This window comes from Electrona antarctica (genome assembly GCF_951216825.1).
Source record: "Electrona antarctica genome assembly, chromosome: 11".
Classification (NCBI taxonomy): domain Eukaryota; kingdom Metazoa; phylum Chordata; class Actinopteri; order Myctophiformes; family Myctophidae; genus Electrona; species Electrona antarctica.
This window is the reverse complement of record NC_136792.1, coordinates 10,142,900-10,159,225: the sequence shown is the minus strand read 5'-3', so window position 1 is coordinate 10,159,225 and position 16,326 is coordinate 10,142,900. Positions and strand designations below refer to the sequence as shown.

The following is a 16,326-nucleotide window of genomic DNA, read 5'->3' as shown; positions in this document are numbered from 1 at the left end:
GATCTATTAAAAGGTTATCTTTTACAGCAAAGAGGCAGTCTTGCGAACAGTGGGCTATAGGCCACAAAATGCAGTGATTGATCAATATCATAATGGGCCATTCAACAAAGCTGTGTAATAATTACAGTCATTCCCAGATAGCCAAACAGCACTTCTATGATAATTATTTGAAAATAGCAGATCTACAAGCTCACAATGCATTGACAAATAACTTGGAAACTTTAAAGAAATATATATACTTTTTAAAAGTAGGGCTTAAGTGTACGGTTCCAATTTCGCCTGCTCTTATTTAACCACCTAAACCCTATATACTTAGTTGAACACGTCTTGAGCTTGTAGATTGACTATTTTTTCTATATTTGAATTGAAATCCTGAATATTTTCAATTTTTGAATTGTAATGCTGAAAAGTAACATTTTTAATTTAAAATGCCTTTTCAATTATTGTTAACTTTAATACATTGGACATAAAAAACACTTTAATACTACTCATTTAGACTGAAGTTAGCGGTGGTGGCTCAGGGGTAGAGTGCCTGGATGGCAACCGCAAGGTTGCCAGTTCGAACCCGGGCTCCCCCAGAGTTACTGTCGAAGTGTCCTTGAGCAAGACACTGAACCCCTAATTGCTCCCGATGTGCTAGTTGGTGCCTTGCATGGTTTCCGCTGCCATCGGTGTATGAATGTGTGTGTGACTGGGTGAATGTAATGCACAATCTTTGTAAAGCGCCTTGGATAAAGGTGCTATATAAATGCACCATTTACCAATTAAAGAGGGTCATGGAATTGTAACCTGAGCTAACATGAGGGCCACATTAAGTGAAGGTGGGGGCCGCATGTGGCCCCCGGGCCGCCAGTTGCCCATGTATGCTTTATACCTTTACTGCCGGGAGGGAGTGGTGGTGGTGTCCTCGCCTGTCTCTCCTGTCTGGCATCCACACACCTGGGTCTGTCTGAGTGGAGCAGTCACTGATGCTGTTCCTCCCGTCGGAGTTGCACTTGATGACGTCCGTCTCGTTGCAGTGGGGGAAGACGAAGGCGTCCTCCTCTGAGGAGCCTAACGGCCACACAGGATCTTTGTGAGTTTTGGGTTTGGACGGACAGGTAGATTTGCGTGTGAATGTTCTTATTTTTATTTATTTTTTTAGACGGGACAGCGCATAATTAATTCTTGTACTTCAGCATCAGTCAAATATCCTAATAGTACATATCAGTTTAACTCTTAGGGACCCTTACAGGTTCATTTTGTGGTTGGTGGTAAAGCTTTCTAAAGAATGCACAGTAGCAATGGTCAATGGAAACTAAGACAAACGTGTATGTGAATATCCATATCGTTGCAGTTGGGCAGAAACCTCATCTCCGTAACATTTGGGGTTTATGTTTTCACAAATGAATGCCCCAGTTGATCATGCTACAGCGTCACACAATAAACAGCAGATCTACAAGCTCACGGATATGCTATTTTTGAATTTCAAATCCTGAAAAGTAACTGTTTTGGACATGAGTTTCCCCATCGCTAGCGTTTAGAAAGAGTGACGTACTCCAGCTGTTGCCCTTGGTTCTGAAGTCCGGTGCAGGGGTACACGGACAGGACCCGCCCGACGCTTTGTGTTTCTTCAGGCACTCTTTTGCCACCAGATCTCTGCAGTGTTTGTGACAGTTCACCCCACAGTCTGAGCGAGGGATTTAAACCGAGAGAGACAGACAGACAGAGTGAAAGTGATCAGTGATAAGGCACCGTTTTGGGAAAGATTCTGCAAAATGTTTATGCTTTGAGATACAATCTAGAATCTACCTTTACTGATAAGCCTATACTGTAGTTGTTCAATACACGGTAGAGAGACAGGAAAGAGGGGGTAGAGAGAAAAGAATCTGTGACGGATTCCAATTCCAAAATGAGGTCTGCGTTTTTTGAATCAAAGACATCAGTGTTCAACTAATATGCTAATCTTGGTTTTAACATGATTGTAGCCTCTTGAGACAAAAGTTTTTCCTTTATTTTGTTTGCCGATGGATTCTCAGATTTACATGATTGTTGTGACATCTCATACATGAGCCCTGGTGTGCCTCCCTATATTCTGGGGCAAACATTTGGCGGAAATAGCTGCTCTACATGCTCAGCGTGTTGCATTGCGACACGTTGTGAACTTGTAGATCAGCTATTTTCTGCGGAGAGATTTGACTCACTAGAGTGAAAAAAGGGTATCGACCCCAAAGGTGAACTCCTGTCAACAAAGCATAAGAGTTTTAGTTGTCACATCTTACCTTTACAGTGGTAGCCCTGTTTGATGACTCCCCATAACTACAAGAGAGGAGGCAGAATTAGCATCAGGGACGTGCAGAGAAAAAATCCACTTTTGACAACAAAAAATGCGAAAATAGCAGATCTACAAGCTCACAACGCGTTGTAGATCTGCTATGTTCAGGGCGCAACCCAGCACTATTTAGCTATAGAGACACAAATTGCTTCAACGCAAAATACTGTGTTCAAGTTCAGGAGACTTCGGGGAAAAAAAGCAATTCTCCTGAATTCACCCCAAATTCACGACCCCTCAATCTTTTTATAAGTCATCTGAAACGCTAATATTGTAACCACAAGGCAGCGACAATTTAGTTATGAGCCATGAACATCGGCGTTTTGATCAAAAAGCTCAAATCTGGGAAAAGAACCAGAAAAAATGGTTTACATTTTTTAGTTAACATTGAAGTGGCTGGAGGGGAATGTTTTTACTAATGGACCACAGCCTAAAGGCTCATTCATAGTCTGGATTTTTGTTGGTGAGGTGACCACCGAACTACAACATGACGACACAAGCCGTGGTGAAGAGCAAACCACCGCCACAGCCCTTCTCTCTGTTTTTAGTCACCTCACCACCGGAGTGGTAGTCACCTCACCACCGAAAATCCAGACTATGAATGAGCCTTAAGTCGTTTAAGTCGCCCTTGGCAGTAGATAGAAACAAAATTCAAAACCCAGATGATGACTAGTAAAACTGTACACTGTACACTTACAAAACCTCTGCACTTGTCGCAGAATGTCGGACGCTTGTACGTGGTTTCATGGAAGTTGTGCACGGCGTTGAAGTTGTAGCCCAGCTTTGCACACACGGACATTCCCCTCATGAAGTAAGAGGTGATTTCCTCATGACTGATCTGGCCCTGTCTGTGGGGGGGGGGGGACATTTTTGTGAGCTGTTTTTTTTCAGGGTTTTATTATAATTTTTTGCATCATGACCAGCAGGATAGCAAAAAATAGTCGTGATTGTGATTAGTGAGGCATTCATTAATTCATTCATGCATTATTCATTCATTCATTCATTCATTCAATCATTGTTCATTTATTCATGTTTTAGAGAGTCCTAAAAATACACCTTTGAAGACCAGAGGTAACTGTGTTTCCTCACCTTTCAGTTTCTTGTGTGCAAAAGGAGAAGGGGAAGTTGGCTGCTATTTTCTCAAAGTCCTCCAGGGCCATGCAACCTTCTTGGTTCTGGTCGTAGTTCATCATTATGGACTACAGGGGGAGACAAAACAACTACTCAGCAGAATGCCGAGTATAGAACAGGGTTGGTGAGTTGGTTCTGCTTTATTAGCAATGAGGAAGTGAAAGAAGAAGAGTGAGGCCGTTGGCAGGGTTTTACAGTGAACAGAAGATGATATGTCACAGCTTACACACCCACAAGCATCCTGGGGTGTGATTGCACAGAGAGTAGAGAGTAGTCTGCCATTCATTCGGGCCAGATGATTGGAGTACGTGTGCTCTTGTGCCATCTATTGTAATACTCCAGGAGTTAATTTAATTGTGCATAGGATATTATTATGACTCATACCCTGGGTGAGGCTTTGGTGCTGCTGCCTCAGGTATATATTTATTTGTCTTGGGATTGGCAGTCAGACAGGACAGGAGGGACGGTCTTGTGTGATAAGATGATCGATAAGATCGACAGCAGAGTAACATAATACAGAACAATTTGATATATGAATATCACTGACGTTGGTTGATTAATGCACATCAAAATGTGTCCACATTTTGTATTGACATAATAATGACAGGGGTGGTCCCCTGTTTGCTCTTTCTCTGACACACACACACACACACACACACACGCACACACACACACCCTTTCAGATGTGTGCAGATTAGCCAATCTCAGCGTGACCATTCCTCCATGCCACGGCTCCTCCTGCCCCTGCTCCGTACTCACGTCCACCAGATGTTTGACATGTTTGGAGATGGTGTCGGGGTCCAGCCTCGGTTTGACCCCAGAGCCCCACTCTGCCACCACCGGCGGTTTGACGGGAGTCACAGGCTGGGGGACAGAGAGGGGGGGGGGGAGCCATGATGAGACCAGTGTTGATTTCGTCGACTAAAACTATGACGAAAAATGATCGTCGACTACCTTTTTACACTAACGAAAACTAAATGGAAACTAAATTAAAACTAAGCTATGGTGACTAAGACTAAATATATTGATAATTTCGTCAACAAATAAAAACTAGACTAAAATGTCAGGAAGGGACTAGTGGACAAGAGATCCAGTACAAGTCATTTTACACTTGCATGCTGAAAATAGCTGATCTACAGATCGGCTATTTTCGGCTATTTTCAACAAGTGTAAAATGAGCCATTACGACGGCATCAAGGCCCGCCAAAATACATTTTAGTCGACTAAATCAACTGTAGATTTAGTCGACTAAAATCGTATGATATTTAGTCGACTAAAACTAGACTAAACACTAAAACATTCCAGGCGACTAAAATGTGACTAAAACTAAGTTTTATTCGAAAGACTATGACTAAAACAAAAATCTAAATTTGCTGCCAAAAACAACACTGGATGAGACCGTGATATTGAACACATACCCACCACGCTAACATAACGCATGCCCCTTTGATGTGGCTACCTTTGATGATTTATCAACAATCGGGTCAATGTTATTCGCTTGGTTTTGTACCAGTATACCTACAGCCACAGCATAATGCCATGATGAAATGAGGCTATGGTACAAAGTGAAACCCTGTAGTGGTTTAACAAATGTTGTATTCTCTCAAATACAAATGGATGCGTATGACAGACAGGTGTTATGAAAGGTTCATTATGTTCTTGGATTGTGAATTACGACATTCTTTTAACGGAGCATTCAGTGATTTGGGTGATTTGGAAAACCCCCCGTTCCGTCCCGGTAGCAAGATGTGCACATGCACACGCTCTACAGTGGGGGGGGGGGACACTTGACAGGCCAACAGCACACACACCAAGGCCCGCCCCCGCTCGATCATGATTGGCGGAAGGCCCCTCTCTATCCTGATTGGATGAAAGCTGGGCCACCTAGCCAAAAAACGAAACCTAAGGTTTTTTTGACCTCCAGGGGTTAATTGGGGACAGGGAGGAACCGTAAGGGTCTTCAATTCTACCATTCATCACCACTTCACTTTGTAGGTTATAATGTACGGTAACCTATACTATAACTATATTATAGTCTACTGTCTGTTGTACTTGTGTGTTGTGAAATCTATAGTTTGTTGGCTCACTGAAAGAGAACCACAGGCGAAAAGCCTGTCAAGTGGTGTCAACGATATGCTTCTTGGTTTGACGCGCGGTTCACCAATGTTGAACTCCACGCTGATGTGTCTACAACGCGTATATCTTTTCTACGTCCGAGCATAGACATGGTAACGCCCGGCCTGCCTCTGATTGGCCTACCGACACTGCCGGATAGTCTGCCGCGAGGTTACTCCGTGGTGGGAAATAAATAAATAATACAAGTACAATATAATACAAGAGAATGACAGTTTGGCACGCACGACAGTGACTTTTATTTTTGTAGAAGAGGCAAACTAATAGTGTTCATGCCTTTGGCCTGTTTATTTGTAGAGAATAGTACTGCCGTAGCAGACAACCCGCAGCACTCCAGGTTCAAACAAAATCCTTCTAGGTGCAAGGCTCGAAGATATAAGTAGAGATGAAGAATGCCAGCACTCATTGTATGTCCTTTTACATGATTTTATTTACCTCTGAGACTGAAAAACGGACGCGTTTCGGCCTGTATGGCCTTCCTCAGCGTTTGTGACACAAAGCAAACTGTCATCAAACTGACACAAACTGACACAAACTGACACAAACCAAACTGTCATCAAACTGACACAAGCCAAACTGTCATCCTCAGCGTTTGTGACACAAACGCTGAGGAAGGTCATACAGGCCGAAACACGTCCGTTTTTCAGTCTCAGAGGTAAATAAAATCATGTAAAAGGACATACAATGAGTGCTGGCATTCTTCATCTCTACTGTTTATGAATGCCATTCAACACGCTACTTACAACTCGCTTACAATTCGCGGACCTGGCAACACTGCATCCTGTTTTCCCATTGGCTACGGTTGCTACAACACGCATTTGCACTGCATCTTGGGAGCAACACAGCTTAATGTAGGGGTCACCGATTGCTGTGCTACATCCCCCTCATGTTCTCACCACCCCGTTCGGCTACACCACACACACTAACCTACACAATTCTCCACATGCAACACAGGGCCCTTATTGGCTAGCCCCCTCACATGGCGATCCCCACACCCGAGGCGCATATATGGATACGAACAACAACAGCAACACCACACGCACACGCGCGCGCTGCAACAACAAAAAGCTACGTACAGTGTGTGTGTGTGTGTGTGTGTGTGCGCGCGCGCGCGCGCGGGGGGGGGGGATTTGGATCGCCGCGCGATGCAGCGCAAATTGCACTACACTACACAGGGCTCGACACACCAACAACACTACACGCACACGCGCGCACGCGCTGCAACACAAAACAGCTGCATACAACGCGAAATTCTAGTTTGTATACATGTGTAAACTTCGATCCCATAGAATGGAAGTGAACAGGACGTTGACACTTGTACTGTATGTGTGATTGTGCATTAAATGTCAGTGCTGCACGACCATGCTCTGATAGTCTAATATTAATATTGCACCACATGCTAAAACACACACATACTTTGAATGAACATTATTTTAGCCGATATATAGTGTTTGAGGTTCTGAATATACTAACCTGTGTCTTAGGGTTCCTGGGCTCCTTGGTGTAAGACAACTCGTAGATCTCATCTTCCGTGTAGTACAAATCAAGAGAGAGCTGAGGACACAACAGGCATAGGATAGAGCGTACATTTAAGAAGTTCCCCCAAAACCATTCTCCTACGCAATCAATTATCAACTATAAAGGTGCGCTCAGTAGCAGTGGTGGAAAAAGTACTCAATTGTTTTACTTAAGTAAAAGTGCCAATACTGGCCTGGGCCATGGCTCAGTGGTCCAGGCACCTTGGCTGGTAATCCAGTCTGGCAGTGTGCCGCGGGTTCGACTCCCGATCCTGACGGCCTTTACTGCATGTCTTCCCCCCCATCTGTCTCCCCATTTCCTGTCAGCCTACTGTCTGTCCCTCCATAAAAAATATAAAATAAAGGCGAAAGCCAAAAAAAAACCCATTTAAAAGTACCAATACTGCAATTTAGAACTATACTTTTTTAGTAAAAGTACGGAATTTAAAATGTACTTGAGTAAAAGTACAAAAGTATCGGCATCAAAATGTACTTCAAGTAAAAGTATTCATATTGCAGAATGTCCCATTTCACAAGTTCAAAATGTGTAGAAAATCTATTGAAAATAGCCGAAATGTATAGGGTTGAAGTGGTTAATGTATGTTTTTTTTTTCATTTTTGGAACCAGAGTTACCAGACCTTCAAAACCTCTTCCAAATCTATCAACAAGGCCTGCCATATGCACTGGAAAAATATGTGTGTGACATTTCTTTTTTAAAACAATGTTTTATCATATAGGAAAACTATTGGTGGAGAGGTTTGTCTAACCCAGAGTGATTATAGTAAGAGAGTGGCGACACTAGCGTTGACTCCCATTGTAACAATGGAATGCGGAAGTGCTCATTCTATCTCAATGGGATAGTTCCAGTCATAGGAGCAATGTTTGGAACTATAGGCACCCGCTTTGCGGCGAGATCAAAGCTTGTCGCTACTCTCCTACTCTACACTCTGGTCTAACCCATGTTATGCTTAGCTGTGTTTGGACCATAGCAGCTTGGGGAGGGGCTTAGCTATAGGTCAATTGGCTAATACCAGCACATCCCATACGCCAGGCGGAGTGACAGGAGTGCTACTTCCAGTCCCTATAGCGTCGCAGTCCCACCCCCTACCATGGACCAGGAAATGATTCTCCGTTCATTTTCCTCATAGACATTTCAGAAAGTATTTATTTAAAGACGTTTACGCCGCGGACAAAGCCAACTCGAGTCGTGACAAATCATGACAACAAACAAAAAAATTTGGGCCGAACAAATAATTAGAAAGAAGAAAAAAACGGCAGGTTACAACACTTTTTTTGTTGTTTTTCTTCTTTGTAATTATTTGTTTGGTCCAAAATATTGTTTGTGTTGTCATGAGTTGTCACGACTCGAGTTGGCTTTGTCCGCGGCGTAACCGTCTTTAAATAAATACTTTTTGAAATGTCTATGGGAAAAATGCATTGGGATTCATTTCCTGGTCCATGGTAGGGGGCGGGACTGCGACGCTCTATAGCCTTGCAGGACACATAATATGCCATAGCCTGGTGGGATGATTGCTCTGTGATTATGAATTCACAACATAAATACACAACAGATGTGAAACATATTCAGAAATATGATGCTGGTCAGCCTAGTAGTATGTAAGATTAGCTGTGTACGCACGCACGCACGCACGCACGCACGCACGCACGCACGCACGCACGCACGCACACACACACACACACACACACACACACACACACACACACACACACACACACACACACACACACACACACACACACATACATAATCCTGGTGGAGATTAATTACATATTTGTGCACCAAACAAAAGTGATTGAGGAAATGAAAGCGAAACTTTGGCCAAAACATACTTATTTTTCTTCTCTTGTTATTTCTAATGGTATGTTGAGAGATATTCAGGCTCGGAGAGCTGAGTGGGATACAGTTTAGGAGAGACCGACAGTAGGGTAGCTGACAGGGAGACAGTGTAGTAGAAACAGACAGTGGGGAAACTGAGAGAGAGACAGACTGTAGGAAACTGACAGGGAGATATTGTAGGAGAGACAGATAGTATAGGAAAGCTGAGAGGAAGACTTTGGTGGGATTCACTTCCAATCAAGCTGGCACACAGGCAGTGGTGGAATTACAAGTACAATTACTTAAGTACAATTTTGAGGTATTTGTACTACTTGAGTATTTCCAATTTCCAGTACTTGTACTTCTACTCCACTACATCTCAGAGGCAAAATTTGTACTTTTACTTCACTACAATTATTTGAAAATTTTAGTTACTACCGGTAGTTACTTTGGCGATTTTAATTTTGATATACATTAACCACTTCAACCCTATACATTTCGGCCATTTGAAAATAGCCGATATACAAGCTCACAATGCGTCGCGTTGTGACGCATTGTACACATTTTGAACTTGTGAAATGGGACATTCTGCAATATGAATAACTTTTACTTTTAGTGCTTTAAGTAAATTTTGATGCCGATACTTTTGTGCTTTTACTCAAGTACATTTTCAATTCCGTACTTTTACTTTAAGTTCTAAATTGCAGTATTGGTACTTTAACTTAAAGGGATTGTTCAGATTTTTTTAACTTAAGTTGTATGAAATACTTCCCATTAATATAGTGGTTTCAACTGTATTAATTGATTGCCCGAGTCCCGTGGTGGGAGTTCTGCTCTGGTTTTGGTGAAATATCAAGTAGTTCCGGTCATTTTGTGGGGGGCACTGGTAAAAGTAAATTAATCCACAAAACTAACGTCATTTGTATTGTTGACCTATTTCTAAAATATTAGTGCAACTTTCGTTCTTTTTTTACCCCTCTATCACACGCTCTATCTCGCGCTAATATTTTAGAAATAGGTCAACAATACAAATTACGTTCGTTTTGTGGATTCATCTACTTTTACTGCGTGGCCCCAGTGCCCCCCACAAAATGACCGGAACTACTTAATATTGACCAAAACCAGAGCAGAACTCCCACCACGGGACTCGGGCAATCAATTAATACAGTTGCAACCACTATATTAATGGCAAGTATTTCATACAACTTAAGTTAAAAAAATCTGAACTATCCCTTTAAGTAAAACAATTGAGTACTTTTTCCACCACTGTACACATGGTTCCTCAGCCAACCGGCTGGTGAATGCCTGCTGCATTAGCCATAGACCAGGGCTTTTCAACAGGTGGTCCGTGTGGTGTGAAAAGGTATTGCATGTGGTCCCTGTGACCATGCATTTAGTAATGTAGCAAAGTGAAGATTTTGTATTTTCTTCCACGGAACAGTGCACTAATAAGCTTTTGTGCACTGTTCCTTGGAAGTGCGTCAATGTGTTTCAGAATTACTGGAAAAGTCTGAGGAAAGAAGAAATTCCACAGAAAAGGCAGTTAGAATCTCAAGAAGGGTACGTGTACCAGCTTGCCTGATTGAGTCATCATTATTAGGAAACGTATATATATATATATATATATATATATATATATATATATATATATATATTACTATTATTACTATTATTAAAATAGTTCAAATAGCCAATCTACAAGATCATAATGTGTGGATGTAGTAAAATATGGCAAAAAAAAAGGTTAAGGCACGCCCAAGATAGGGCCACATGTGTCAGTACTGTATATCAGTGAAGTCCGTGCGGACCGTCGTAATCTTAGCCCATATCCCATATTGCAACACAACAGTGGTCCCCCAGGTTGATTCCTATAGTCAGGGTGGTGGTCCCTGGTTCACAATCAGTTGAAAACAGTGACGCGTTGTGAGCTTGTAGATCTGCTATTTTCAGCATGCAACCTAGTGTAAAACTAGAAAAAGTGCCCTTCTGGGCACAGGTCTCCACCAGGAGGATAGGAGTGTGTGTGTGATGTTTGGCAAAATGTTTAGGAGCAATATAAACTTGTGTGTGTAGTGTGTGTGTGTGTGTGTGTGTGTGTGTGTGTGTGTGTGTGTGTGTGTGTGTGTGTGTGTGTGTGTGTGTGTGTGTGTGTGTGTGTGTGTGTGTGTGTGGCGGCTTGGCCTGTTGTAGCGCCACCATGAGGCTGATTTTAAAACGGTCAAGTGGCATTTCCTCCAAAGCCTAGTGGGAATATGCATGCACAGTTTCACCACAATCGGACGCTGCGATGAGTAGTTGTGGCGATTTGTACAGAACGGGTACAAAGCGGGCTACTCCTGAAAGGTTTGGAAGCCAATCGTAGCCAATGAGGGGTGGATTATGAGAACAAACCCGTCTTGATCACATGACTATGGAGAGCATGTGTAGCGATTTGCGTGAAATTTGGATAAAATCTGAAGGAGTAATATTAGAAAATGTGTTTTACATATGTCGGCCTCCTGGTGGCGCTATAAAGAGCAGATGTGAAAGATTCCAGGCAAAGGTTTTTCCTTGGCCTCTAGGGAGTTGGCATACAAAGTTATCCACAGATCCGTGCAGTTAGAGGTAAAAACACTTGTCGGCCAGTTATAGCGCCACCATGAGGCTGAGTTGAAAATGTTCATGTGGCATTTCTTCCTCGGCCTAGTGGGAATGTGCGTGCACAATTTCACGGAAATCACACGATGTGTTCATGATTTGCAGCATTTTGTTTGAAACTGAGCACTCCTGCAAACTTTGGAAGCCAATCTTAGCCAATCAGGATGGAGTCTGAGAAATCTGAAAGACCCGTTTCGTTGAATGGCTCTAGAGAGACTGTGTACAAATTTGCGTGATGTTTGGACAAAATCTGTAGGTGTACTGTCCAAAAACTTGTTTTGCACAAAGCGGCCTCCTGGTGGCGCTATAACAGGCCGTTCTGGAAATTTTGGGGCAGAGGTTCATCGTTGGCATCCAGGGAGTGTGTGTGCAAAAGTTGGCATCGACCGGGTTAACGGTGCCGGAGATTAGCTGTTCACAGACGGACGGACACACGGACGGACGGACACACGGACACACGGACGGACGGACACACGGACGGACGGACGGAGTGCAAAACATACTCTCTCCCCATGCCTTCGGCCTGGTGGAGACAATGACATACTGGATCTCTTGTCCACTAGTCCCTTCCTAACAGTTAGTCTAGTTTCCTTAAGTGACTATGTGTGTGGGTGGGTGGGTGTGTGGGTGCGTCTGAGCACGAAAACAGCATGGTTGTAACTCTGTCATTTCTCAACCGTTTCGGACGCGGGTGGCTCCCTGGGTGCGTTCCTGTGGGTCTGGAACCCCCCCCCCCCCCCCTCCCCCCCGGGGACCCCCACACGGAGTTGCACCACTTACTTCACACGGGTGTGATTTTATTTGTTGACGAAATTGTCAGTATATTTAGTCATAGTTTTAGTCATCATGGCTTAGTTTTCATTTAGTTTCCATTTAGTTTTCGTCAGTCGAAAAAGGTAGTCGACGGACATTTTTCGTCTTAGTTTTAGTCGACGAAAACAACACTGCTCTCTGCCCACTAGTCTCCGTGCGTGCACTCACAGTGAGCAGGTGAAGGAGGTCCTTGTTGGATTCAAAGGGCGGCGCGCAGCCGTGGATGGCCAGCAGGTCGCTGATGTTGCTGTACAGATGCTGCAGCTTGCCCAGGTTGATCTTGTCCTCGTCCAGGTAGTCGGGCAGGGCCTCGTTCAGCGAGATGAGGTCCTTCAGATGCACGCCCAGGATGGGCACCTTGAAGCCGCTGCACTCGCCGTACACGCGCCGGTAGTTGCTGTAGTTACTCCCAGAGGACAGCAGCTCTGTCATCTCGCCCAGCGCCTAAGAGTGGAGATAAGAGTGAGAGGAATGTACTTTTATGGAATGGCTTTTATAGCATCCAGTTATGCCTGGATGCTAAAAGGATTGGATGCATCCATCCAATTATTGGCTAGTTAGTGTTGATGACTAATTGGCTATAAGTCAGTCGGCACTCGTTTGGCTAGTTACAGTCCATAGCCTTTGCGAGACACATATCCTATCCTAGCAATTATGAATTCAGGTAAAAACATTTTTTTTAATGTATCAATATTTCCCCATACGAATCCTAATGCATCCACCTTATTTACATTACAACTAAGGCCTAACCTAACAACATTAGTAGCAAAGTTGAGCACAAAGGGGGTTCCACTGCGCCTCAAGCCTGTGTTGGTCTCTCTGGTGCATCTCAGAAGCAGGACTGGTAGCAGGTAGAAAAAGCCTGGGGTTTTTATCTGGGTAATTTGTGTCCATGGGCTCCATGTTGTCATGGACACTGGGCCCACTTCCTTCCTGGACTACAATTCCCATAATGCTTTGGTGCACTGCTCCTCCTTGTGGATAGGGGGAGGGCTGTCTTACGGAGACAACATGTAGTACAGCAAGTAAGTGAGCCCAGTGTCCATAACATCATGGAGCCCATGGACACTTTGAAATACTAAAATATCTAAAAACACATATTACCCACATTAAAAGCCCCAGGAAAGTGTTTCTTGTCTCCCAAACATCAGTAAAATAAGATCTGGTTGCAAAAGGGGTGAAGTGGCCCTTTTAAGCCTTTTTATTCAACAGGGTGCTGGCAATAAAATGACAACGTTTCGATGTATCCGTCACATCTTTGTCAGGTCATGATGAGGTCGATGACCTCAATGTGAGATACATCGAAACGCCTCCACCATGTTGAATAAAAAGGCTTAGTAGCAAAGTTACTACTCCTCCACCCTCCTCCTCCCGCCCAACACTCCCTGCTGACATATAATACGTGCAGTGATAATTATCAATAACTTGGAAGTTTAAAGGACAATTTTAGTTTTTTACCAACCAAGGTTCATGTTTTAGGTTGTTATTAGACAAAGTAAAAGATGAGTGTTAATTTTTTTTCATTTGCTGCTTTCTTTAGTTTTAGGGATTTTAGCTATTTTTGACAGGGGGCGGGGGCATTCGAGCATGGGGCTAAATATGTATTTATTTATTTTTACAACATTTTATAGTGATTTCTTTTTTATTATTATTTACTATAGTCCTACTAGATCCCAAGAAATTACATCTGGCCACAAAAGATCCCAGGATCTACTGAATGTGAGGGTAGCCTACTGGGGGGAAGCCACACTGTGTGTCATAGGCTCAATATGTCACTTTGACGCATTCAGTAGATCCTGTGATCTTTTGTGGCCAGATGTAATTTCTTGGGGTCTAGTAGGACTATAGTAAATAATAAAGAAAATAAATCGCTATAACATTTTGTAAAAGAATACATATTTAGCCCCATGCTCGAAGACCCCCGCCCCCCCTGTCAAAAATAGCTAAAATCCCTAAAACGAAAGAAAGCAGCACATTTAAAAAAAAGAACACTCATCTTTTACTTTCTCTAATAGCAACCTAAAACATGAACCTTGGTTGAAAAAAACTAAAGTTGTCCTTTTTAACACTTACAGCGCTAGCATTTATTGAAAAATTAGGATCTAATTCACGCCAGCATTTTTTCCAGTCGAGCTCTTATTTTGAAAAGCCACATTTCCAGTCTACCGGAAGTAGTATTAATCTAGGAAGCTGAACGGAGCCTGGAGTGGACAGACCTTGTTTACAATATGAATCCAAACCGGGCCACTGGAGAGCTCCACATCGTCGGCTCTGTGCCGTCAAAGAAACATTGTTTTGACCAAAATGCCATCTGGGACAAACAATAGGAGATACAGGCGATTGAAAGAAACAGATAGAATGGATTATTATGGCAACGACGATCTAAGATGGGCGATCCAGTGCTGTGCTAACAACATAGCTAGCTAACCGGCTAACGTAAGTAGCATTATGGCTCGATCAATCGAATGCACTATAAAAGCGCACTTGCCATTAATCAACGGCAATGGCGGTAAGCGTTGTATCGGCTTCAATTGACCTACATCTACGGCAATGGTGCTGAAAGAATTCATAGTATATTCCAACTGGTAAAATCAGCATGGGTACAACAATACCTTAGTGATGTCCGGTGGCAGCAGGTTGGAGGTGTCTTTGAGCCTGGAGATGGAGCTGTGACACAGACCTCCGGTCACTGCCATCAGCGTGTTGAAGTTCTGCAGGGCTCGCAACCTCTGCGGATCAGGACATGAACACACTTCAGTCAGTGATGTTTTTGGCAGCACATTTTGATTTTAGTTTTAGTCATAGTCTCTTGAATAGTTTTAATTTAGTTTGAGTCACATTTTAGTCACCTGGAATGTTTTAGTGTTAGTCTAGTTTTAGTTGACTAAATATCATAAGATTTTAGTCGACTATGTACACTACAGTTGATTTACTCGAACAAAATGTAATGAATGATTTTTTTTTCACTTGCTGAAAATAGCCGATCTACAAGCCCACAACGACGCGTTGTGGGCTTGTAGATCCGCTATTTTCAGCATGCAACTAATTGTAAAATGAATTATACTGTATCTCTTGTACACTAGTCCCTTCCTAACATTTTAGTCTAGTTTTTATTTGTTGACGAAATTGTCAGTATATTTAGTCTTAGTTTTAGTCATCAACTTAGTTTTTATTTAGTTTCCATTTAGTTTTCGTCAGTGGAAAAAGGTAGTCGACATTTTTCGTCTTAGTTTTAGTCCGAACACTGATTTCAGTACAGCCATACGAGACTGCAGGAACCCCTTTTGGTGTTTTAAGCATTATGTTACACTTTAGCTATTGAAAAATAGCAGATCTAAAAGCTCATAGCCCGGCACAGAGTGCCGCGCTACGAGCTTTTAGATCTGCTATTTTTGAAAGATCTTGAAAATGTGGCAAAAATCTTTGAATATATTCTTTCAGAGCAAACGTTTTTAACTCCAATATTTGCTTCTGGGAGGGGGTCCCTGGAACTACATATTTTCAGATGGGGGTCCTTGACATGAAAATGGTTGAGCACCACTGACACATATAGAAACATAGGTTTTTAAGATGTCAGCCTTGCATTCCCTATTGGGCGGGAAAAAAGTGTTGTGTAATATTAGGCACGTGCACAGGTAAACGTGCGCACGTGAGGTCGTGAGCAAAGCTTTCATCTTGAGGGACAGACGTCAACACTGTGTTAAAGGCCACTGAAAACAAATTTACAAGTGACCCAGTTTTGTCTCAGGCAGCCTTTTCTTTGTCAAGATGGGGAGCCTGCATGCCCATTACTATAGGGTTAGCAGAAGTTAACTGAATAAAACAAGTCACTTTAACAAAAGAAAAGCCTCCATATGTCCATCTTATCTCAGGGAAATTAAAAAATAATTAAACTGCACACTAATGAAGTATTCCCATTTGCAAATTATACATTTGCAAATACATT

General features: G+C 42.8%; 1 protein-coding gene across 3 annotated transcripts in view; it reads right to left on the bottom strand.

The window, feature by feature from the left end:
* rasgrp4 (RAS guanyl releasing protein 4) overlaps positions 1–16,326 on the bottom strand; it is a 39,273-nt gene that overhangs the window by 1,335 nt on the left and 21,612 nt on the right. The window contains exons 8-16 of one of the 3 annotated variants that reach the window (XM_079514519.1): positions 14,993–15,109; positions 12,549–12,824; positions 7,049–7,129; positions 4,202–4,306; positions 3,401–3,510; positions 3,003–3,159; positions 2,262–2,298; positions 1,538–1,669; positions 875–1,053 (exon numbers count right to left, since the gene is read on the bottom strand). In XM_079514519.1, the coding sequence (XP_079370645.1) occupies positions 875–1,053; positions 1,538–1,669; positions 2,262–2,298; positions 3,003–3,159; positions 3,401–3,510; positions 4,202–4,306; positions 7,049–7,129; positions 12,549–12,824; positions 14,993–15,109 (1,194 nt within the window). The remainder of the gene's footprint in view (positions 1–874; positions 1,054–1,537; positions 1,670–2,261; positions 2,299–3,002; positions 3,160–3,400; positions 3,511–4,201; positions 4,307–7,048; positions 7,130–12,548; positions 12,825–14,992; positions 15,110–16,326) is intronic. The other 2 variants (XM_079514520.1, XM_079514521.1) reach the window with 2 other exon arrangements.